Consider the following 24,541-nt stretch of genomic DNA (forward strand, 5'->3'; position numbering starts at 1 on the left):
CCCTGTCACAGGGATTTGAACCGCCGACCAGCAAGCCCTAGGCTCAGTGGTTTAGACCACAGCGCCACCCGTATAATCACCTGGTTTAGAATACAGATTTGTCCAGTTATAATGCTCTGAGGTGTTACAAATCGAGAGTCATTGATCTTAGACAGAAGGGCCTACAAAGATACACATGTAAAAGAGCTACTACCTAAATGCAGCTCATTCAGATCAGAAAACGTCCCCAAGCTTTTCTTCCAAGGCTCAGGATCCATCCCTAATCTAAATCCTCTCTCAGTAGCTCAGGAAATGCACAGTTCTCGGGAGTCTTTTTAAAAATAGCAATTTTCCAGTGGTTTGCACAGCTCTAAGACTGTGTACACACTACACCTGTAAAGTACACTTTTCCCCCTCAGCAAATTCTGGACACTTTAGTTTACCCCTCACAAAGTTAATATTCCAAGCAACCATTAACAAACTACAGCGCCCAGAATTCTGTGAGGCAAATAATGTGCTTTGAATAAGCTTTAAAGGTATAGTGTGTACACAGCCTGAGATTTGAATTAGGGATGGGAGGAGAAAATTGTACCTGATTTGTACTTCCCAAACCAAAGAGTGAATTGAAACAGCTACTCTTTGAACTTCACCTTTCCCCAAATTTTGTGGTGCAGTTTTGTAAACAAAACAAGTGCACAAAAATATATATTTATGAAAATTAAGTACAAAATGACATTAGGTAAAACTGTGTAAAAATGCATATATGAGGAGAAACATACACACAAAAATGCATACAAATTTCCATGTTGGCTTTTTTAAAAAAGGGAGAGGGGTTAAAGTAAATTGAGGCAGAAATAAATTGAATGTAAGGCTGGGAAAAATAAGAAACTGAGAACACCAAAACTGACCACTTAATTCATCTCTAGCAGTGATTAATGTGAAGAACTTGGAGTGAAAATATATGAAATTTTGAGGGAGCAACTGAAAGCTTACTGGAAAATGGAGGGCTTTTGCCAATAATAAAAATGAAGGCAAAACTAAAATCTTGACATTGTAAGCAGAGAGAAAAAGAGAGCATAGAAAGCAAACAAGCTTTTTTCCAAATGCTTACTGAGAAATCCCATAAATACTGGGTCAGTTCCAAATTAAGGTGAAGGGAATCTAGCCATCACTACTCCCTCCCCTTGAGGGGCTTTTTCAGGAAATACATTCATTCCTTAACACACAAACATGATACCATCCTTGGGTGGGCAATTTTGGTTTCTCATTTCACCAGTCTTAATCCAAACCAAGGTCCCCAGGATTAAGGAAGGGGTGTAGCTCATTTGAAACCTGCTATTTTAAACAAAACAGTTAATGCAACATGTAGTTCAGACCTCAGAGGCTTCACTTCCAGAGAGACCTGGGAAAGGATTTGAAACCTGAAGAAAGAAGACTCTTAGCATCTCCTTGGAAGATAGGAAGTTGCCTTTTACTGAACCAAACCTGTATCAGACAATCAGTGTTGCCAGGGACTGGACTTGGACTCTTCTGTGTGCAAAGCAGATGTTCTACCACTGAGCTCCAACACCCTCACACGAGCTGAAAATTAGCAAGGTATGCCCAATATCCATTAAAAGGGACAAAATAGGGACAGTAAATTTACCAAGGACAGGGAACACACACACACACACACACGGAGCCGGCTTTCATTTACTGGGGCAGTTGCAGCATATGCATTTAAGGGAGAGACACTGTGCTGCATGAGAAACAGCAGCGACTCTCCTCATTTTACTCTTTGCCTAATTGGTTCACAGTCACCGAGACTCAAATAAGCCAAGTGTTTAAATAACAACTCCAAAGCCACAGTAAAGATAGAAAAAATTATTGCTTCCTGTCATGGCCAAATATTAAACACAGCACACACCTAATGACTCTATTACTCTCTGGGGAAGGCGCTTTATGAACAATAAAGTCCCAACAGACGTGCACTGTTTGGACTCGGAAAACCTCATTATGAGCTCACTGATCCAATACAATTTACAAGCTCGGTGGAGTCCTCTTGAAATTTAAACACACACATACAAAACACAAAAATACAACCACCAACTGGAGTTCTAAACAGAATTCCGAGAAAGAAATTAGCTTCAGGACTCTCTATCTGGAAACAAAATAAACAGAGAGGGGAAAGGAGATGGGGCAGGGGATACAAGCACTAAAGGGTTGGGGGGTTGAAAGGAAAGGCAGCAGGAGAGAAAGAGAATGAATGAATGAACGAATGAACCCTGTTCATATGCTTAGGATTTAATTTGTGTTGTGAGCGAGGAGGCATGATGATCCAGTGAGAGAGTTTCTGCACTGCAGGGGCACAGCACTCTGCTATTCATGCCTAATCAAAAGTCAGCTCCATGAAAGCCAATGGGCCTTACACCCAGATATCTCTGCACTGACTGAACCTTAAAACTTGTTTTAGACTGCAGGGCGGATCTCATGCCAGGCAGCGGGTCTCATGCCAGGCTGGCTACTTGTGCATCGTCAAAAAGAAGTAGACAAGAGGGTGGCACAAATAATATTTGCATATGTTAATCTATAGGTCCTTATGCTGATTTACATTTCTATCTGCAAATTTGGAAATCATGCTTTAATTTAAATAGAAATGCAATATATCTTGCCATAGTGGGGAAGGTATTCAGTCGGCTGCCCAGATGCTAAGAAACTAAGAAAAGGCCTGCTGGATCAGGCGAGTGGCCCATTAGTCCAGCATCCTGTTCTCACAGTGGCCAACCAGATGTCTATGAGAAGCTGCAAGCAGCACTCTCCCATCCTGTGGTTTCTAGCAACTGGTATTCAGAAGCATACTCCTAGGACTGTGGAGGTATGATAGTAATGATGGACAGCTTCAAGACTCCTCCTGCTCTCTCGTTTTACAGTTCTTCATCTTGAATTGTACAGTCCTTCAAATAGAAGTCTCCTCTAATTTAAAAGCAAGGGGTGGGTGTATTCCACCACCATGCCCTTAATTCTTCTAGTTAAGCTTGGGGTTTTATGCAGGGGGTGGGTGGGTTTCACATTGTGCGTTCAGGTTTTTAGCCCTAGTTGTGTAAGATAAATGACTGGTGAGAGCAATCCTCTACCTTCTGAAGGCTATTATCTCACATTTCCTGTGATTTTGCTATCTTATGGGAAGTCCAAACCCTGATGTGCTGGCTGGGTTGCGATTTGGCACATCTCCCCATCCCTGGCTAATCTGGACTTATTGGCAGTTTTCAATTCAATTCAATTCAAGAGACAATGGAGTGCACCTCTGGAGGTGAGGTCAAACCACTGGAGAATCACAGTGCCTGCTGTGACCACTTGTAACTGCTGCCTCCCATGCTGGTTTTGCTACATTAGCAGCACCAAAGTGACCTTTCTGGGGCACAAACCTGAGCTGTGTGTTTAGAGCATGAGTAGGCAAACTAAGGCCCAGGGGCCGGATCCGGCCCAATCGCCTTCTAAATCCGGCCCGCGGACAGTCCAGGAATCAGCATGTTTTTACATGAGTAGAATGTGTCCTTTTATTTAAAATGCATCTCTGTGTTATTTGTGGGGCATAGGAATTCGTTCATTATTATTTTTTCCAAAATATAGTCCAGCCCCCCACAAGGTCTGAGGGTTAGTGGACCGGCCCCCTGTTGAAAAAGTTTGCTGAGCCCTGGTTTAGAGGTCCTGGGCTGCCCAGAAGACAAATTTCCCTCTCAGCCTTGTGGATGTGGTCCAAAGAAAAGCAGAGCTATACATTTGGCACCAGCATGGATGCAGGAATTGCTGGAAAGAGGTATACAAGATGCCATCCGACTGTCTTAGGGACTCAACTCAGGATTTGTGTAGTGTATACATAGCCTTTCCTTCTCCTGAAGATGTCCTGCAAGGCAGCAGGCTCAGATTTTTCCTTGGGGTTTACTTGTGAATGAGTATAGCTGGAAGGCAGCAGAGGCTTAGAATCAGAGTTTTCCTTCTAAAAGCCAGCATAAATGCTTTCCCCTGGCATTTCTACATACAGTGGCTGATGTGATGCCCTCCTGGGGGAAGCTAAGCTGGTGGAAGATAAACTGGTGTAAAGGGCAAAACTGGGTGCATCAAGGTCAGGGAATGGGTGGGGAAAGGAATAAACTGGGTTGCATTGCATCCCAAATCCCTTCATTCCCTGGTCCCTCTCCCACAGAGCTCAGTGCAACTTAAAAACGACAGTTCTCAGAGTTCCCCAGGAAAAGGGGACTGACCGTTAAGCCACTTTGGAAATTGTAGCGCTGGGGGGGAATAGGGGATCTCCTAACAATACTCAGCACCTTAAACTACAGTTCCCAGGATTCTTTGGGGGAAGCCATGACTGTTAAAGTGGCATAAGACAGCTTTAAAATTATGGTGCAGATGAGGCCTAATATGGCAGTAGCTGGGCAGGCTTTGCAAACAAACCCCTTTAACTTGTAAAAAAAACAACAACCCATATTTATATTATTTTGATTAGCTATTTTAAAATCCCTGTTATGAATTCTGTTGGAGTTAGCAGCTCAGAATAGAAGAAAACAAAGCGTCAGAATCCTATGTTCACCTCACTGAATTCTCTAAATTTCTGTAAACACTTCAAGTTAAAATGTATCTCTCTAAGTCGAAAGGTTAAGTGCAGGATATCAATACATGATGTAAGTTCTATATACTTCTCTTCAATTTATTAATCTTTATGCCCATATTTCTAATGTTACCAACAATCTTCATAAAACATATACATATATTTGTTTCTGTTGTTCATATTTTACTAACAAACTAATTAGCCCAACTAATTCTCTCAGCCAGTACATCCCATTCATGCAAATAATTTCCTTAATAAACGTATCAGTTTTGCTCATCTTATAAACTTGTCTCTAGTGGTAGTGTTAATCCCATGTCTATTCTTCAAGAACAAAGCTGCTGGGTTTCAGTAAGGTACATTGGTTTATTTTGGCAACATAGTTTAAAGGTGGTATAGTGAAGACAGAATTCTCTAAGTGTGAGCAGGGGTGAGAGGGAAATTGACTCAATTTGCATATGCATGTGCACTTCCCCTAATCACAATTCCCAAACCAATAAGCAAACTGAAACACAAAGCTATCCTTCAAAATTTGCAACTCTCTGAATTTTGTGATGCAATTCTCCAACTTTAAAACATGACCCCAAACTGCATATATTATTGGGGGAAATGTACAGAATGACATATGATGGACAATTTATTGCAAAAATGCATATATGTTTTGTTTTATCCCTTGTTATGTAATAGAATAACAGTAATAAGAAGAAGAAACAAATAATTTTAAAACATAAAATAATAATTAAAACAATAGGCAACATTGCATACAAAAATTGCATATATTAGAAGAAATGTGCATAAAAATCCATATATATATTTTCCTGCAGACTTTTCATAAAAGAAAACATCACAAACTGATCTAGAAATGGGGTGAAGGGAATTTAATATTGTCAAAAGGAGAAGCCAGGACAACCTGGAATTGACAGATTTCTCCATCCAAAACTATTTCTCTATCCAAAACTATCTGAGAACTATTGTAGACATCCGCTGACATCACACTGTGATGTTCTGCTTCTTCAAATGACTTGTGCAAGTGGGACTTAATCTTCCCATCTGCAGTCCCCTACATACTCCCCAAAGTTGCTCCAGAGGTTTGGAAGATCACCTGGAAAAGAGTGAGGTGGGCTGCAAGGAGAGGAGAGGAAAGGAGAAGTCCTGTTGGATGCTGTGGCACAATGGCAGGTACCTCACAGACCCATACCTCAAAAGCTTTTTAAAACAGGGAGAGAGAGAACATATCCATATTGGGATATCCATACAGTGGTACCTTGGTTGTCGAACTTAATCTGGGAGTCTGTTCAACTCCTAGAACCGTTCAAAAACTAAAGCACAGCTTCCGATTGGCTGCAGGAGCTTCCTGCACTCAATTGGAAGCCACATTGGATGTTTGGCTTCCAAAAAATGTTCGCTAACCAGAACGCTTATTTCCGGGTTTGAGGCGTTCGGGAGCTGATTTGTTTAGGAGCCAAGCCGTTCAACAACCAAGGTACCACTGTATTGTTTCATCCCCAAGCCCCTGAAAGAATAAAACTATTCCTGGAGGGAAAAGATTCTCTCTCTCTCTCTCTCTCTCTCTCTCTCTCTCTCTCTCTCTCTCTCTCCCCCCCCCCCCCAGGGACTTCTGAGGAATCATATTGCCTTGAGGGGAAGGGAGGAGAGACAGCCTACAGCCTCTTCAAGATAAGCAGTTGCTTGTCTTTTCTGTTTCATTGTATAATTCATACTGGTACTTAGAATTGTGTTCAGCTAATTTACAGTAGGCACACTGAAGTTAATGGATCTAGGTGAGTCATGTTCATTCTTTCCAGTGGGTCTATTCTGAATAGGAACAACATTTTAATTTAATTTAATTTAATTTAAATATATATTTTTACGGAAACAACTTTGTGATATCCTCACACAGAGAAAATAGAAAAGTTTTTCTTCTCACAGACTCCTGTTCTTCTTATTTGTCCTCCCTTTTTACTACTTGTTCTTTTCCCTATTTGTGAGCACCCTGGGAAATACAGTAAGAAACAGACCATACTCACAAGGGACAAATATCTAGCACACAAGGGAATCAACTGTATGTATTAAGATTTGACAATGTCCTTTGTAATATGTTCTTGACAGCAGCTGCTCAAGAAGGAAGAATGCCTGTCCGCGTGGAGACTGGTCCATTACAGCGAAGGGGAGACTGCCTTTCTTCTGCCTTGCAACCAGCCCAGGGTGTGGCTCTGCCTGCCAGCTTAGACTCACTGCTGCCCCTTGTAGAACTGAGCAAGGAGGAGGGTGGGAACAAAACTAGAAATAATTGGCTCTGCTTGTTACTTGCTCTAGCTCAGACTTATTCTTGGTCTCTCTGCCTTCCATCCTGTCAATTCTGAAGGCCAACTACCGTCACTTGCCGGTCTCCTGTAGATGTGCCAGACTTAAAGCAACTAGCAGGCTCATTGTTAACCTGGATTTCAGGCCTGACATTTGATGCCTGGGGTTAAGCTGTTGCTGAGAGAGGCATCTAGTCCAATCCCATGCAATGCAGTAACTGTTCTTGGGCAGGTTTGAACCACCAACCTTCTGGTTAACAGCAAGACACATTGTTCCGTTGTGCCATACTTGATCAGATGCATGAGCATTTGGGATGTGGCTTCATGCTTCTAGCTTTCTGTTTCCCAGGACCTACCTTTAGTCTTCCTAATAAGAGAGGACATCTTCCAAAATAAATCATCGTGAAGTCTCGGAACCTGCTTTGGCTGCAGCAGAGAAGTCCAAGGTGACTGTTTCAGCTCCAAATTACTTGATTCTGTATGCAGAGTCATCTTTTTATTTATTATGTTTTCACCCTGTGCTTCTTCAGGGGACAATGGGCATTTGGTCCTAGCCTAGCACTCTCTAACCACTATACAACACTACTGCTAGGGAAAGGACGGTTTTCTCCAACAGGCCCCTGCTAGTAATCTAGAAGGCCTCAGAGTCAAGGCACAGTTGCTTCAGTTGCTTTTAAGAAAGCTCTTCTCTGACCCAGTTCTGCCCCTCCCCTCCTGAGTCACCAGCTCCCCAGCAGGGCTGACCACGTGAAAAGCTTTCTCCTTCAGCAAGATGCTGGAAAAAGAAGCAACCAGCTTGCTGCATGCAGAAGGCAGTGGACTTCTCTCCCGCTGCTATAGCCATTGCTGACAGTTTTTTGCTTTCAGTGTTATCTGGTTAGAACTCAGAGTGCTTTAGCTTCAGGACAGAGGCAGTGTGGTGAGGAGAGAAGAAATCCAGTGTTCTTTAAAAGGGACCAAGGCAGCCATTTGTCAAGTGACAGGGCAAAAGCACACCAAGTTACTGATTCCTCACAAACATCCCCAGCTACTAAAAAATTAATCAGCAGCAGATGGCACAACAGCAGTTCGTCGCAGGAGAGCCAGGCTGGAGCAGCAAACAAAAGCATTTGGACTCGGTAGGACAAGTGGGGAGATCACTGCAAGCTCAGGAGGGGAGAGGCATGTGTGCAGAGGGGCTTTTGGCCGGCTCCTGTGGAGAGGCATGGGAAGAGAGAGATGTGTCTGCTTTGACTGTCCGGCACCACAGTAGGTAACAAGCAGCCTTGCCTTGACAACCATGCAGCCAACAGGGAAAAGAAGACTTGGAAACAGTTCCAAAACATGCCATGGCTGGGTCAACTTCCTTGGTTTGCATGGGGACATGCAAGGTGTCTGCTTGCTCCCATTTATATAGCATAGGAGTGGTATCCACATTTTTACTCTTCAGGCTGTGTTTCTCAAACTTGAGACTCCAGCTGTTGTTGGACTACAACTCTTGTCATCCCTAACCACTGGCCCTGCTAGCTAGGGATGATGGGAGTTGTAGTCCAACAACACTTGGGGACCAAAGTTTGAGAAACATTGCTCCTAGGGAACACTTTTATCAGCAGTTTGTCGGCCATGGATCCCCAGAACAACTGGGCGGTCCATGAGGCAGACTGAGGCAGCTGTGGTTGTGGTGGTTTCTGGGTTCTGGTGAGATCTCACAAGAGTCCTGTGGAATCTTGCAAGAGCCCCACAAGATCTAGTAGAGGCCTTGAATGACCTTCCTGAGATGCCTTGCTTACTTGATTCCCAGGAAGATTGTGTGAGGCCTCTGGGCGATATTGCAAGGTTCTTGCCAGAAGTCACAGCCATGTCACACTAGTAAGAAAGACTTAGGTGGGCAGTAAGAGGGGTGATGGGTGGCACAAATGCAGGGTGGCACCTTCCCATTTTGCCTCAAGTGGCAAAGCAGGATGAACCACCCCTGGAAGAAGGCAGGCAGGTAGGGGCTGGCTGAGGGCAAACTGAGGTTGGTGGGACAGTGCCCTATTTGCCCTGATGAACTAACCTGATGGACTGTAACTTCCTGTCTTCCTGGGTAGAGTTCTAGGGCATGGGCAGACCAAAAGCAGATTGGGATCTAGTGGTATGTCTGAGGGCAATTTGAAGTGGATCAACAAAGTTTCATATTCCCTATAGTTTGACAGCAAGTGGAGTTGGCAACAAAGTGTTGCAGAGTCAAGTGCTCCCTGATCAGAATTCCAGCTAATCAAGTCTACATATACACATAATTTTCCATCCCGCACCGCACTTCAGTAGTGATGCCCAATGAATCTGCTCAGTCTCTATTGGACAATTTGGGGGAAGTCTCTCCTTAGGTTTTTTCCTTAACAGGGGTGCCAACTATAAGGGATGAAAGGGGCTTCAGCCCCCTCAATATAAACCCAAAGAGATTGGCTTCCTGCCTGCAAACATGCCCTCCGCTCCCCACCGCCGACATGGAGAGTGATTTTCCCATGTTCTCCAGCTCCTGCCACCGGCAGGAGGATCTCTGTGGAGGTGTCTGATTCACCCCTCAAAAAAACTGTGCATGACGTGCATATGATGTCACACAATGCCAGGCCCCCCTCAATGTGGGGGGGCAAGTCGGCACCCCTGTTCCTTAAGAATTCTTTTTGTACTTCTTCAGACCTCAAGGTCCCCGCCCCACCCCCAAATTTGCTAATACTTGTGTGAGACTGATGCTATCTTGATCACATAAACAATGGTCCTGGCAGCCTAAACATTACAAATGAATTGAACAATTATAGCAAGTGAAAGTTCTCAGCCACAATGGGCTTTTTGCTCATTGCTCCTTTCTCAGACTCGGTGTTCCTCACCTGTAAAACAGGAGCATTCATTGATTGATTTGAGAAGAGATATTTGCAATTCTGCTGGTCAGTTTTAACCTCTTTTTCACAGGTTGTCATCCACATGTAGTAGTCCCACCCCTCTGGCGTCATGTGCCCAGGCCCCAATGTCCACATGTCAAGTGAGAGGTTGGCAAAGCAATGCCAATATGTGTACTGTTGTACATTGGGAGGTGCTGCTGCATGAGCTCAGGGCTCCCATGTGTTCAGCTACATGTGCTCAGGTGCCCTCACATATTTTATTTCAAAGTGTATTAAAGCTACAATCCTATGCACTCCTATCTGGGAGCAACCATCTCATAAGTATGCAGTAGACATACTCAGACCTTTACTATAAACCTGGAAATTTTGCTTGATAAATCAGAGGAAAACAACATAAAATGTGCACTAGGGTTATATTTGTTACGGCCTTGGCTTTTACAATAATAACTCTTACCAATGAAAATTAAGAGGGAGATAAAGCAAATGGGTGTTTGCATCATTGGAAGAATGAAGGCTGCAGCAGAAACATCTTGTGCTGTGAAGAAATTTTTGGAGAGTATTCAAGGTTAAAAAACGTTGACAAGAGGAGTTTATGTTCTCCAACCACAGATTCGCACTCCCCTTCTTCCAACTCATTTATAAAGCTGAAGAAGAAAGATACTATCCATTCTGAAAGCTGTTGTCACTGCTTTACAGAACTGGACAGCTCTCTGTAGTGGGATTTAGCAAGTGCCGTGAGGGCAAACTAGAAGAAGCAGTAGATATGTCTCTCCTCCTTTTTAAGAAGAGAGATTCTGGAAAGAAGCTTTGTTCAATACAAGAGATGTAGGAAGCTGCCTTATACAGTACAAAGTCAGATCATTGGGTCCATCTAGCTCAGCATTGCATACTCTACACTGACTGGCATTAGTTCTCCTGGGTTTCAGGCTGGGATGCCTCATTTAAAGCACATGACTCCCCAAAAGACTCCTGGGAACTGTGGTTTACCCCTCACAGGCCTACCATTCCTAGCGCCCTTAAAAAAACTACAATTCCCAGAGTTCTTTAGGGAAAGTCATGTGCTTTAAATGTATAGAATGGGTGTGACCAAAGACTAGAGAGAACATTTCTCCAGTCTTGAAACAGTCTGACCCACCTCACAGGAACATTGTGAGAAACCTATCACTGTGAACTCTTTGGAAGAAGGACTGGAACAAACTGATAGGTTTTAAGAACCATATTGACAGGATACCTCATCACTATCTTGGTACCCATTCATTTCCCCCAGTTTCCTTTACTTCATTTAAATCAAACAAACATGCAAATACTTAATGAACAAGAACTGACAGAATTGAGATCTCTCACTCAGAGAGAGCACAGAGGGAGAGGAAGAGTTTAGAGTTTCTTTCCAAGTCTTCCATTGATTTATAAATTCTTATAACAAAGTTAACCGTGCCATTTCTTCTAGTTTAGTTCTGTTCCATCGCATAAGAAAGGCTTCCCAAACTTAATTTTGCTAGTTTCATCACACCCAAGTACTGTACATTTCCTTAAAAGCCATTACCTTACACATCAACTCAGTGTGGACCTTTCTACAACGATCTCACACAAATGGCTTTTTGTTATTTTCCCCAAGATTTTTAAAGCAATAATCATCCCACGCCCTGACAGCAAATTCCCCCCAAGTTCTACCAAGTTTTATTTCCAACAAAACTTTTCATGTCAGTTAATAAAATAACTTGTGCTGTCATTTTGTCTACCAACATCCATTCAGTATCGTTTTATATCTGCAGCCCTGACCTATGCAAATTAACTCAGAGGTAAGCCTTGCTGAGTTCAAAGGGACTTGCTTCCAAGTAAATATGGGTAAGATTGCAGCCTTGATCAGTAGTGCAATGGCTACTCAAAAATAAGTCTGGTTGTTTTAAATGGAGCTTGTTGTTGATTCCATGTGCACTGGATTGCAGACTTAAAATAAAAAATGTAAAGCACACACTGATTGGCATGTATTAAAAAATGCTCCGGTTAATTTAAGGAGCATGTGGTTTTTAATACAGGAGTCACGTTAAAAGAGGCATGCACCCTTGAAATTAGGTGGAATGCCTCTTCTCTGTAAATAAATACATACTGTTAAGTAATGGTGTCAAGTAGCAACTCCTGGATGCATCATCTAAAAACAAAGGCTGTGTGCACACTATACCTGAGCTGGAAAAGGGATCCTTTTGTGGGGAGGGGGGCAGCTCAAAGAAAATGTGGAAAGGGCAGATGCCACATGCGAGGGATCATTAGGAAAGGGGCTGAATATAAATGTGCCAGCAGCAGAGTGCTGAACCACAACGTCCTAAATTGTTGGAACAGCTGAAAGCTGGGAAGGAGGCACATCACACCCACCCAGCACTTCCTGCATCTGTCACCACAGCCAGGACTATGAGACACAGCAGCAGCAGCCACTCAGGGAGGGCATCCTGGCCTGTGTGGGACTAACATCTAGCCTCTGCAACAGCCAGGAAACTCAGCTGCAGAAGGGCATTTGCTGGGATGCTGAAGAACAAAAGGAGTGAGGACTAACCTACATTGTTGCTCGGCTGCAGTGACTATTGCATCACCATTTATTTTAACTGTTATCTGATTATATACTATAAGCTGCCTCGAAACTATAAGTTTCTGTAAGAACTTTGGTTGGTAGGTGGGTATAAATAAATTTAGAGCACATGGCTTCCCACAGAGAATCCTGGGAACTGTAGTTGGGAATTGTAGCTCTGTGAGGGGTATATTACAGTTCCCATGGTTCTTTGGGGAAATCTGTGTATTTTAAATGTATGGTTTGTTTGCAGCCAAGGTAAGAGTCTTTTTTTCTTTAAAACTATGCAAATGTATGCGTGATTAGTCCATCACTGAAAAGTCATATGTTGAATAGATAGCCGTTTATTTTAATAAATTCTTAATAATTTTATATTTCTATAATTTTTGTAAAAATTGCCATTTTGCCCCCAAAGCACAGTTTGGCATACATATGACTGGTGAGTTGAGCTCCATTGGAAGGGATGTTTAGGGAGGTGATTTGCTTATGTCTCTCACAGAACTATGTCAAAATGCAACAATTTTGGGGGAATTGCATGAGACCAGTTTGTACAAATTGCAAAATTCGAGCTATATATTAAACTCTTAACTATCCTACTGCAATGGTAGAGACCTAGGCTGTTTCTGTAAGAAATTAACCCATAACCCCTTGACACTTAGATGTAATAGATGTGGGCTGATGAACTGATGGAAAGAGATTGGATACAAAGCATGTGAGATCTGCTGATTACACAACAAATCTGGACCGTGCAAGAGAGAGATGAAAACTGGATCACTTCAGAAAAGACTGGTGGAAAGCAGACCACTGCATGGAAGACAGGTGGCCAGATCAGGACTGTTGTGTGTGGGAAGAATAAGACTGACCCTTTTCTTTTACGTATCATCTTCCCAGTGCAACTCATACTCCACCCCTCTCATTTCTGTTGTCATTGGAAGGTGCTGATTAATGAAAATCTGACATCTTCAGGGACAAACAGATGCTGGAGGAAGAAGCAGTTTCTGGCAGGAAAAAGGCACAGAGAGGAAATTATTAACCCCTTCCTCCACATGTGCCACACTTTCAATCTGCATGGGAGCTCTGCACAGTTGCTTTTTGCAGAATAATAATAATAATAATAATAATAATAATAATAATAATATAATCAGCATTAAACATGCTTTAGAGAAACCTTTGAAAGTAGCATGATGCATTGCCCCAAATGCTATTGTTTCACAGAATTCCTGCAGCAATTCCAGGTATGATTTTCACATTCTGTTGATCAAACCTCTTGACTGATTTTTTTTTTATTTACTAAAAAGCACCTCCCAAAATAATAATAATAACCAGGCACCATAAAGTTTTTTGTTTTTGTTTTTTTTTACTTTTTAAAAGTAGCAGATGAAAAGTGCTATCCTTAACTCTCTCACAGGAGGAAATGCTTCTAAGACAGTTCCTAATGCAACTAACATTTATCATCCAGAAACAAATCAAACAAGTTTTCTTTTTTCCCCCCTTCAAATTTATTTCCTTATTAATGAGCAAAATTCATGCCAACTTAAACAATTAATAAATCTCATACATTTAATAGACGAGGGCTGCAATTCTATAGCCAGCTACCTGGGAGTAAGGTCTGTTGAGTTCAGTGGGACTTACTTATTAATAGACTTGTATAGGACTGTGCTATAAGATTTATTTAAAAGTCTTAAGTCATGCCCAACCCTTCCCTTTACTGGGGCCCATGAGGCGGAATGACGGAGCCTGCCTCAGGTGGCAGAATCTTGCAGGAAGTGCCTCTGCAGGCATGCTGCCCACCCCTGCTGCCACCAGGTTTGTGCAGTGGCAATGGCTTCCAGTGAGAGCTCATGAGACTTCCACAAGTTCTTTCAAGAGATTCGTGAGATCTTGCCATATGCTGCAGCCATGAGACTGTGGTAAGACACTGAAACAGAACAGGCTGCCCTTGCCCTCCACCTTGCAGAACAGAACTTTGCAATCATGTAATTTTGCTCACCAGTATGTCTGGAGAAAATGGAACTGTGCCCTTTTAACTAATTACATACATACATTCTGTACATGTAAAACACACACACACCTGCTTCCAACTCTTGTATTGTTTCAGAGGAGAAAGAGAAGTAATAAAGAAGTAATAGAGATGTTCCAGATCACATTGTGAACCATGAGTCTACTCACAACAACAAACAACAACTAATAATAATAATAATAATAATAATAATAATAATAATAATAATACATGAAATTTGCTGTACTTAAGTAGCCCAACAATAGATGGAACTTGAAGGTCACAGGGGACACCCTGCACAGGGCAGGACTCTTACTTTCGCAGCATTCTTCACAGGTAGCTAACCTCTGCTTAAATACCAGAACAGGTCCAATACATTTTTCTGCCTGAGGTGGAGGACAAGATGGCAGCCCCTTCTTATTTCATGCACAGAAGCCAACCAGACTAGCAAGTGAATATAACTTCAGCACTAGTAACAGAGGACAGTGATGAGCATCACCCATTGCATCTGAGGCAGCAGATTAGTTTACACAGAGGCAGGTGACTGGCGGTGTGAGGTTTATGGGGAACAGCCAGGATGCTGCCACTGCCGCCCTCCAGCATCTGCTGCCTGATGCAGTTGCCTCACTTTGTCTAATGGCAGGGCTAGCTGCATTACATACCTTCAGAAAAGGAGAAGCCACCACCTCTTGAGGCAGTCTGTTTTATTGCCAAATAGCCCTTAACTCAACATGTAGCTGAATTCTGCTTCCTTGCAATTTCCAAACATTGTGCTGAGCAACATGAGTAATTTCAGGGAAATTGCAATAAATGCATTCATGTGGGTGATTGTCTGTGTTGTATTGAGGGGTTCAGTCCACGACACACACATACACTTCTAACAGCTTCCACCTACAGCGGTCATATTCAACTTAATGATCTGTATTGATGCACAGAGTGTCTCTTTCAACCATATACAAGACCTCCAAAGCAACAGGCACCACCAGACACACACACAAAAGCTTATCCATGAGCTCATTCTCTTCCAAAAAAGTGACTGTTAATTTCACCACCAATATATCAGCCAACTTCAAACCCTGTTTGTTTACTACCAATTTTTCATTAGAGGCCCCAAATTGCAATCAGGATACAAAAGGGTACACACTTTTTGACTCTGACTCAGAAAGAAACAACTCTTGAGACAAAGCAAATGTGGAAATGCAACAATCTGCAGAAAAGTTTATAGTAATTCCAATTGCCGGCATTTCAAACTTGGCTAATGCTTTTTCCACAAGAATGTGCCTGCAACATCATTATTTTATAAAGGAATGTTAATGAAGCAGCAAGCGGGACCTGAAATGCTATCTCTGTTCTATGTATCCAGCAGGAGTCCATCCCTCACCAAACAGACAACATCAAGCATGCTGCCACACAATGAATACTTAGCCAAGCTTAGATAAGCAAACAGAAGACATTATATATATATATATTTTAAAAAACAGACATTCCATCAAAGAAGGCCAAGAAATTTTGAGAGCCTTTCCCCCCCCAAAAAAAATAGTACAGTACTAACATCAACAGTTAAGCAGATACTTGCATCGAGATTCTCCACCTCATCCAGTTGCACATGATTAAAAAAAATCTTGCTCTTTGTTTTTGTTGCTTTTTAAAAACTTAACTTTTATTTCCTACCTGTCGATGATCACGGGATCTGAAGGAGTCTCATTGCGGTTTCCACAGCTTTTCTTTTCACAACAACGGCTGGAGATCAAAGGAAACAAACAAAAAAAGGATCATAATTCAATAGAATCATAAAATCATAGAGTTGGAAGAGACCACAAGGGCCATCGAGTCCAACCCCCTGCCAAGCAGGAAACCCCATCAGAGCACTCCTGACATATGGTTGTCAAGCCTCTGCTTAAAGACCTCCAAAGAAGGAGACTCCACCACACTCCTTGGCAGCATATTCCACTGTCAAACAGCTCTTACTGTCAGGAAGTTCTTCCTAATGTTTAGCTGGAATCTTCTTTCTTGTAGTTTGGATCCATTGCTCCGTGTCCGCTTCTCTGGAGCAGCAGAAAACAACCTTTCTCCCTCCTCCATGTGACATCCTTTTATATATTTGAACTAAGTATAACCAAGGTGGGCCCCAGAGGCAGGTATCATTGGGCCCCACCTTCTGTCGGGGGCCCCACTGCCATGCTCCTGACTCCCCTTGGTCCTCCTTCTCCTTGTCTTCATCATACACTGCCCTGCCTTCTCCAAACATCTGGGCCCAGAGTGGGAAACCTTTCACAGCATGATGGTTACATTCCTTTCGGGACAACCTTCTGGGAGTCACATGCCAATGGCAGACAGGGCCAAAGCAAATGTGGGTGGAATAACAAATGTCAAATTTACCTCTGCACAGTATTCTAGTTTCTACATTCCCTCACGTGTCTTGCTTTGTGCTCCTTCCAGGCAAGCAAGAGGCATTATCAGAGTTCAAAGACACATTCCAGTCAGGCAGAAACAACCACTGCTTCTAGGTCATTGTGGGAAATGGCTGCCCACCGTCTCCAGTCCACACCAGAGCCCCTCTCAAACCCGGGGCCAGCCTTGCAATTGCACCTTCCCAACTTTTTAATAATGTCATGATAAATACACAACAGCCCAGGCCTTCAAGAAATTTTTAATGCCACTGAGTGGCTGGCTCATTTCCCACTGGTAAAATATTATAACTTTATATGTCTGCTGAATGGGCAATAAAATTTTGATCCACTTTCAAGGATATAAATAGTTAGGTTGCATGTATATTTTTAGAGTCTCAGATGAAATCGAGCACAATGTAACTAAATCGCAGCCACAAAGTGGTGTGCAAGATGTACCCCATGGGGCAGCTTGCACAAGTGTAGCCCAGCAAGCTGGACACAACTGCGAAGCATGAATGGTGGCCTAACTGAAGCTTGAAGATCCTTTTTGTTTTCTGCCTGAAACTGCAAAAAACAGGATGAGAATATCAAGAACCTGACACAGGAGCTCCTATGCAGGAGAACAATGTAAGAAGATTTGAGTGTTTTTGACTGGCTGGAATATATCATTGAATTTTGACAAAGCCTCTTGCTCATCTGGACTTAAGATAGAGAAGAGAATGTGTGTGAACAAACCTACTGTAAAAAGGTAAAATTTATTTAGTTATTGCTATCTCCTACCTTTCCTCCAAGGAGCTCAAGGTGGAGTGATGTAGTTCTCCTCCTCCCCATTTTATCCTCACAACAACTTTGTGACATAGGTTAAGCTAAGAGTGAGTGACTGGCCCAAGGTCATGGCTGAGTGGGGATTTGAACCCTGGTCTCCCAAATCCTAGTCTAATGCTCTAACCACTACACCACACTGGCTCTCATGAATTTAATTGCCCCAGCCACTGCTACCTTTGACCCTGCTCATCCCCGGCCCCTCAAAGCTTGCCCAGAACAGAATGCAGCCCTCAGGCTGTAGGCAGTGCTGAAATACTGAATGATCTCAATAGCTATGACAGCTTTTTGTGTTCCTGTACTATAAGACATACCTTTAATATTTTGGGGTCTGCAGTCAATAGGAGCAGTCGGGGCTAGAAGCGGGTGAAGGTGTATGTAAGTTCCTGGTCTATGATCCGCTGCCCCTTGTGGTAAACCACATGATCAAGCAAAGCACGCTAAGAGAATCCAGATGCAAAGTGAAAGCCATCTGTCTCATTTGCTTGCAATGGGAACTTTTGGAAGAAAGAAAGCTTGCTGGCATCAGTGCACCACACTCAGAAGGAATATTCTGAAAAGCAAAAATGCCTCTCATTCCAATAAGTCCAAGAAAGGGTTACTGCAAGCTGAAACTCAGTGCTGTGGAAGTTTCACCAACTCTTTTCTTGAACAAGCAAAACAATTGGGGGTAGAGCAGAGCAGTCGGAGAGCCCTGCCACTGCTTCTCCACTCTAAATGGCTCCCCCACCACACACTGTAGGTTTCATTATGCATAGTGGTAAAGCAGTGGAGGCTGGTCCATTGGGGCAAGTGGGATACTGCCCTACCCAACTTAGGGTGTCCTCAGCCAGGCCCCACCTGCCCAACTCATTCTTCACAACAAGTTTAGCGAGTAGCAATGTCCATCAGTTTCCTCTTTCTCATCAGCCTTGACATTGCCATTCTAGAATGCAGTAGGGAAGTGGGTGGGGACAAAACTAGAATTTGTTGGCTCCACCTATCATTGGCTTCATATTCATGAACCCTTTGCTCTGACCCCCTACTGTTGGCCTCCTTGCTTTCTGCCCCACCTATTCCAATGATCTGCCACTGTGTATATGACAAGAAAGAACTGTAATGGGCTCAAAATGCAGGGGTGGAATGAGAAGCGAAACCTACGATTGGTGGGGTGGGGTGGACAGAAGCAGGAAGTTAGGAAGAATTGGAATGGAATTGTAGAATTGGAAGGGACCACAAACCCCATTTGGTCCAACCCCCTGCAATGCAAGAATATTTTGCCCAAGTTGGGGCTTGAACGCAGGACCCTGAGATTACTGTAGGGGTCTTATGCTCTACCAACTGAGCTATCCACACATGAATGACAACAAGTAGGTGTGGGGAACTTTGGCCCTCCAGATGTTTCTGAACTGCAACTCTCATCATCTATTGCTTGCTGAGGCTGATGGGAGTTATATTTGAAGGGTCAAAGGTTCCCCACACCTTGCAAAGAGCGGAACTGGCTGGCTGGAACCCTGAACAGTAGCACCCTTTCACACTGCAATATTTTGTTCCACGTCCTACTTGGAGACTCATATTTCTAAGCCAAGAAATGGAAAACTGGGCAGCATAACTGTTGATTTTTTAAAAGGCATTAACATCACTTGTGGAACTTCCACTTGCAAAATCAATTTGGGCTAGCAAGTAACGGTATGTTGTTTGGGGTGCAAGAGTCCCCATATTGCAAAATACCTCCTGTTTTAAAAAGATGAGTGGTTCCAATGGGAGCTTTCCTGTCAATGCAACCGGGGTGGTGTCCTACTTTACAGTGGACAGTCCTCTCTTTGGAGGAGTCTTTTATTTGAAAGCATGTCTGGCCCAATCCCAGTTGAAAGATAAAGAACAATAAGAGAGCAGAATTTGAGCATGAAAGTTGTCCGTCCATAGTTAGCACCCAGAAAACACACTAGGTCACTGTCTGAGATGTATTGCGTTTTGGTTTTAAATTGCAGAAAGCTTTCTAAATGCATGCCTATACCTATAAATCAATACATGAATGTCTGCTTCCCTGTTGCCTCCTTTTTGGGGTGTGTGGGTTGATGCAGTTTTCCTTTTTAGTGATGCACATGCAGCCACCCTAATGCAAACAGCTGGCATGGGAGGGCTGCTTGCAACTAAGGCAAAGGAAAAATAGTCCTATTCCATGATGGTCCCAATCCAGATGAGACACTGGGGGTTGGACTCGATGGCCCTTGTGGTCTCTTCCAACTCTATGATTCTATTATTCATTCTCTCACACACAAACAAAACACCTTCTATTTACTTCTATAATATATATTTTTCTTAACTCTAGGACTAGTGTGACATCTAGTTTAGCACATCAATAGAGAGGATAGTTGCATGCTGGGGATATACACACAAACAGCGCTCTAGATGAAACATAGCCTTGGAAGAAACTGGATGCCCCAGAAAGCTGCCCATTTCAAAGAAGGGCTTATGTCTTTCCCCTCCCCCTTCCAAAATGGTTTTAAAATTCAGCCCTCAACTTTCACCAAAAAGAAAAAAAAATCTGTCTCTAATTTCAAACTCAAATAAGCACCCAGCTTGGTGGCCTTTGTTTTGTTTTCTTCTCCCCAACTCCTCCCTGGCATTGCATAACAAAAGTGTCTAAATTCACACCATCTGGCCGATAAAGACCTAGGCTCACTGGCCGCCTGGCTCAGCTGATTATGTCTGCTGCTGTCTAGTCTGGGCCTTGTGGCGAAAGTCACAGCTGTGGGTCTCGCTTGCACTCAATGCAACTCTGTTATTAGCCAGCTGTAGGCCCCGAGACTACTTCTGTTCACATTATAATACCTTTTCACCCCCCTGAGCATCAAGGGCACTGGGGCTTTCTGGCAACAGCAAAACAAAACAGTTTTCCTCTTAGTGAATAGTTGGCAAGACTGGGGAGTGGGGAGGCAGGGTTATTCCAGGAGGGGAAATGCCTTATTTTTATCCATCATATGAGCAAAGATTTTGCATACGTTTGTATTCAGCTAAGAGGATCGATGGCTTATGTGCCTAACTTCTCCCATTGGAACTATATTCTGTAGAAGTTTCATTTAAATCAATGAAGCTTCACAGAGCACACTTTAAAGATTTTAAGGTGTCAACACCAACAGCTTGACTCCACCCTCCAAGTACTAAACAAGTACACTAATTATTGTGAAGCAGAGATTTCCCCTTCTTCTACCAGTGACACATCATTGCATCTGCATAAATATTTAGACAACATCCCTGCTAAGCTCGCATCTGTCACTCGGAGAAAGATGTAGGGGATGCTGGATACACTTGTCTGCATTTGAGCTGAATAGTCGTGCAGTTCCATATGACAAACCAGAAAGATGTTTATCTTCTGACTGAGGCTGAAAAGCAAGGCCTGTCACTCAAATACAATGGGCATCCACTTGAACGGCAAGGCTAGTACAGTACATTAAATTTTGATATACTGTTACTAATGCAGGCTAAACTAGGAGCTTTAAAAATTGATGCTGCTTCTTAAGCAGCTCACAGTGAGATCTGATTATTGGGCTTAAAATAAAAGTGTCAAAATTAACTAAGCTTCAATAGGTTATATCAAATCTTATTCCATGTGAAATACATCCTTATGCTCATTTTGTTGTTTTCTTTTTTAAAAAAATCCAATTTATAAAAGTTATGTCTACATAAAGACTTCTGCTCAAATTACCCGATTAAGGTTTTTATAGAGAGCTCTTGATTTGGTTGACTAATCCACGCATTACATTGAAAGGACATCAGAGAATTCTCATTCTTCCTCAGTTAATCTATCAAGCAAGGTGGTTACATGTTAACAAATAATTATTTTATAACCAGAGAGCCTTTTTTGCCATCACAATTAATGCAAAGCATTTGATGTATAAGCCAAGGCATAAGAGCCCAAGAGTTCTGCCTGCATATTCATGTAATATATGAGCAGTGATATGGCAGTGTGGGGTAAACACTAGCCTCCATTTATGATATGTTATAACCCTTGCGAGAAGAATCTATACAATGTCAGATCATCCCCTTTTTCTTACATAATCATGCTTATGTTAAAGCATTTCACAGGAAATGCTTTCCTATTTGTAAAACTTCTTTTGAAGTCCAAAAGTAAAGTACACACTGAACATCTCATTCCTAACTGATGACCAGAATACAGTGTTATTCTCTGATAAGGAAAAAGATTTCACACAAAAAGATGCTATGTTTACCCTCACAGTCACACAAATTAAGCATGAGTTTTGTCTCACAAAATGGAACGCTGTGCTTGAGATAATCAACAATTAATTATAACGTCATATTAATGTCAAGTTGTACTCTGTCACTAAATTTTGTATAAAATTACCTCCCCCTCCCATATTTGTGATGACCGAGCATATTTAGCTAATGAAACTTGACTTACTTTTACTTGGTATGACCTAGCAAAAGTTAAATGCCTTTAAATCCAATTTATTTCAGTAGAAGGGATTTAAACACATGCTTAACTCTTCCCTTAAAATCAATGTGAGTTAAATGTGCTCCATTGTGGCTGGATTGTGTCAACTGTATTTTGCACATATAAATTTGATGCACTTCGGGTTGTATTCAATGTAGCACTAAAGTGAACATTTTGTCAGTGTGAGGATTTCTCCTTGCACAAAGGAACATTCTTGTACAGCTATCCTAAGAATTTTATGTGCACTGATCATGCTCAGATATTAATACCATGCCATGAACACAATCCTGGCACAGTTTTAAACCTCAAAACCAAAGTTAGGAAATACTTTCATTAGGATCAACCAAAGTGACACAAGACTGTGGCAAACTTTTAAAGTTTCCAAAGTCTTTGCCAAGCAAGATAGTACACAATGTGGTGTGTGTGTGTGTGTGTGTGTGTGTGAGAGAGAGAGAGAGAGAGAGAGAGAGAGAGCGCACAAGAACAATTACATCTGTCTTCTGCTTGGAGGATTTTAGATTGTAAACTTCTTTCAGTTAAGATCCGCCCTTCTGTACTTTGTAAAACATTTATCAATGGCATAAGACTGAAAAAAATACAGCCTTCATATTCAGACTTGCTTACAGCCACATGGTCTGATAAAGAACACACAGACATAAGAGTCACACCATTTGCCTATGTATCTCTAAACCGCCTACTGTTTACTGACTAACTGGCTTTCCAGGGTTTCAGACAGGGGACCTGCCTAACCCTACCTGGAGATGCCAGGAACTGAACCTGGGATTTTCTGCTTGCAAAATAATGTTCCACCACTGAGCTATGGCACTTTCCCAAATAAACATGCTTGTGCATGTCCATAATGAAAAATATTTGAAGACCAACATGGAGAAAACGCATGCAACAATTCCTATTGTTTTCACACATACAAAGCCACTGTCATCCTTTTGGATGCATTCTTTCCACAACTTCACTGATATACCAGCTTTCTGATTATGAAGAACATGAACACAACTTTCAACAGAATTCATGTGATTGGGGGGGGGGGGCTTAAATAGCAAGAAAAAGCATGTCAGCATTTGAAATACCATATACGTATTGAGATCAATTGTGATCTCTTTAGAATCTAGAGAAAAATTGTAAGCGCCCTCTTTAATTTTAATTTTTGCACAACACCTAGCAGTTTAAAGTACTAGAGAAAACACATATGGTCAAGCACTGCTAGACTGAAAAAACCCTGAAGCCCTTGGACAATGGAGTCAGACTAAGATCAAGATTGGTCTCATGTTTCTCAGCTGAAGAAAATACCATCTACCAACTTCACTCTAAGAATATGCATTTTTACTCAGAAGTAAGTTTCATTGGGATGTATCCAGCTAAGTTCCACTTGGAATAAACTGACTTAATTTGATGAACCCAAGTTAGCTAGGTCCATCAATTACATCAGGTCTTCTCTGAGCAAGACTAACACTGGGTACAGCCACTGTACTTTTACTAACAGGGAAGTGTGCATAGGATTGCAGCTTTAACATAAAGATCACTGCCAATTTGCACTGTCATGTGCCAACTAGGACTTTCACCCAGTTAAAGAAATCATATGCTGCCATCTTAAATGCACATAGTATGGAATAAGCCCCACTGAACACAGTGAGTTTAATGTCCAAGTATGTACAAATAAGATTGTGCTAGGAGTCAATTCATCATATTTGCTGTATTAAAGCTGCATACATTTGCATATGAATAAACAAACTCATGCTTGAAGAAGAAATTGATTTTAGATCACGAAAATACCTGTGTTACAATGTAAACCTGCTTAGAAGATGCAATCTCCCTACCCCACCCCAGGTGTGTAGCAGAAGGGTGGACTGCTTCTTCTGATATGGTGCCTGCAACCCTCAGATTTCATTAAGTAATTGTATTGCAAATTTTTTATAAAAAAATTAAATACCTACTACCCAGTTAATCTGCTGGCGTGCGTGCGCGCGCGCGCACGCACACACACACCAGAAGATTGTCAATTTAATTTAATCAAAGCTAATTGATGAATTGGTTAAAAGTTGCAGCAAAAATGAAAAGGGGGACTAGAAAGCAGGTTAAAAGTTACCAGATAGGTAAGATATACATACTCATTTGTCTGTAAGTGTGCATCCAGGAATATCCACACTTTTAATGCATGAAGTGGAGCATGCTAACCATGGGCACAGCCAAGGGGGCAGGGGGGCAGTTGCCCCCCTAGATCAAGTAAACAATAGAAATACTTAACTACCTGACCAATCACATTGGTCCTGCCCCCCCAAGTCCTGCCCACCACAAAAATCCTGGTTACGTCTGTGATGCTATCCTATACACAGGAGCAAGGGGCAAGGGAGGGGGAAGCTCAGGAAGAACATTTCAGTCCAATCCTAAATGTAAGTCCCATTGAGCTCAATGGGGCTTAGTCCCAGGTAAGTGGGTATAGGATTGCAACCTTTAGGGGCTGAATTCAGTGTTCTCTGCTTGCTAACAAAAAGGGCAAGTTTTAATGTGGTATAACAGAGGAATCCAGTGCAACAGCAGCACTAGCAGAAGCTTGTCGCACCACAGATTGCACAATCCATCGTGCAACTAAGTTAC

General features: G+C 42.3%; 1 protein-coding gene across 2 annotated transcripts in view; it reads right to left on the reverse strand.

Annotated features, from left to right (window-relative positions):
- Positions 1-24,541, reverse strand: part of EBF2 (EBF transcription factor 2) — a 245,437-nt gene that overhangs the window by 208,731 nt on the left and 12,165 nt on the right. For both annotated transcript variants that reach the window (XM_081890977.1, XM_081890978.1), the window contains exon 6: positions 15,956-16,024. In XM_081890977.1, the coding sequence (XP_081747103.1) occupies positions 15,956-16,024 (69 nt within the window). The remainder of the gene's footprint in view (positions 1-15,955; positions 16,025-24,541) is intronic.

The sequence above is a fragment of the Podarcis melisellensis genome, assembly GCF_964234715.1.
Source record: "Podarcis melisellensis genome assembly, chromosome: 15".
In the NCBI taxonomy this organism is placed as follows: Eukaryota; Metazoa; Chordata; class Lepidosauria; order Squamata; family Lacertidae; genus Podarcis; species Podarcis melisellensis.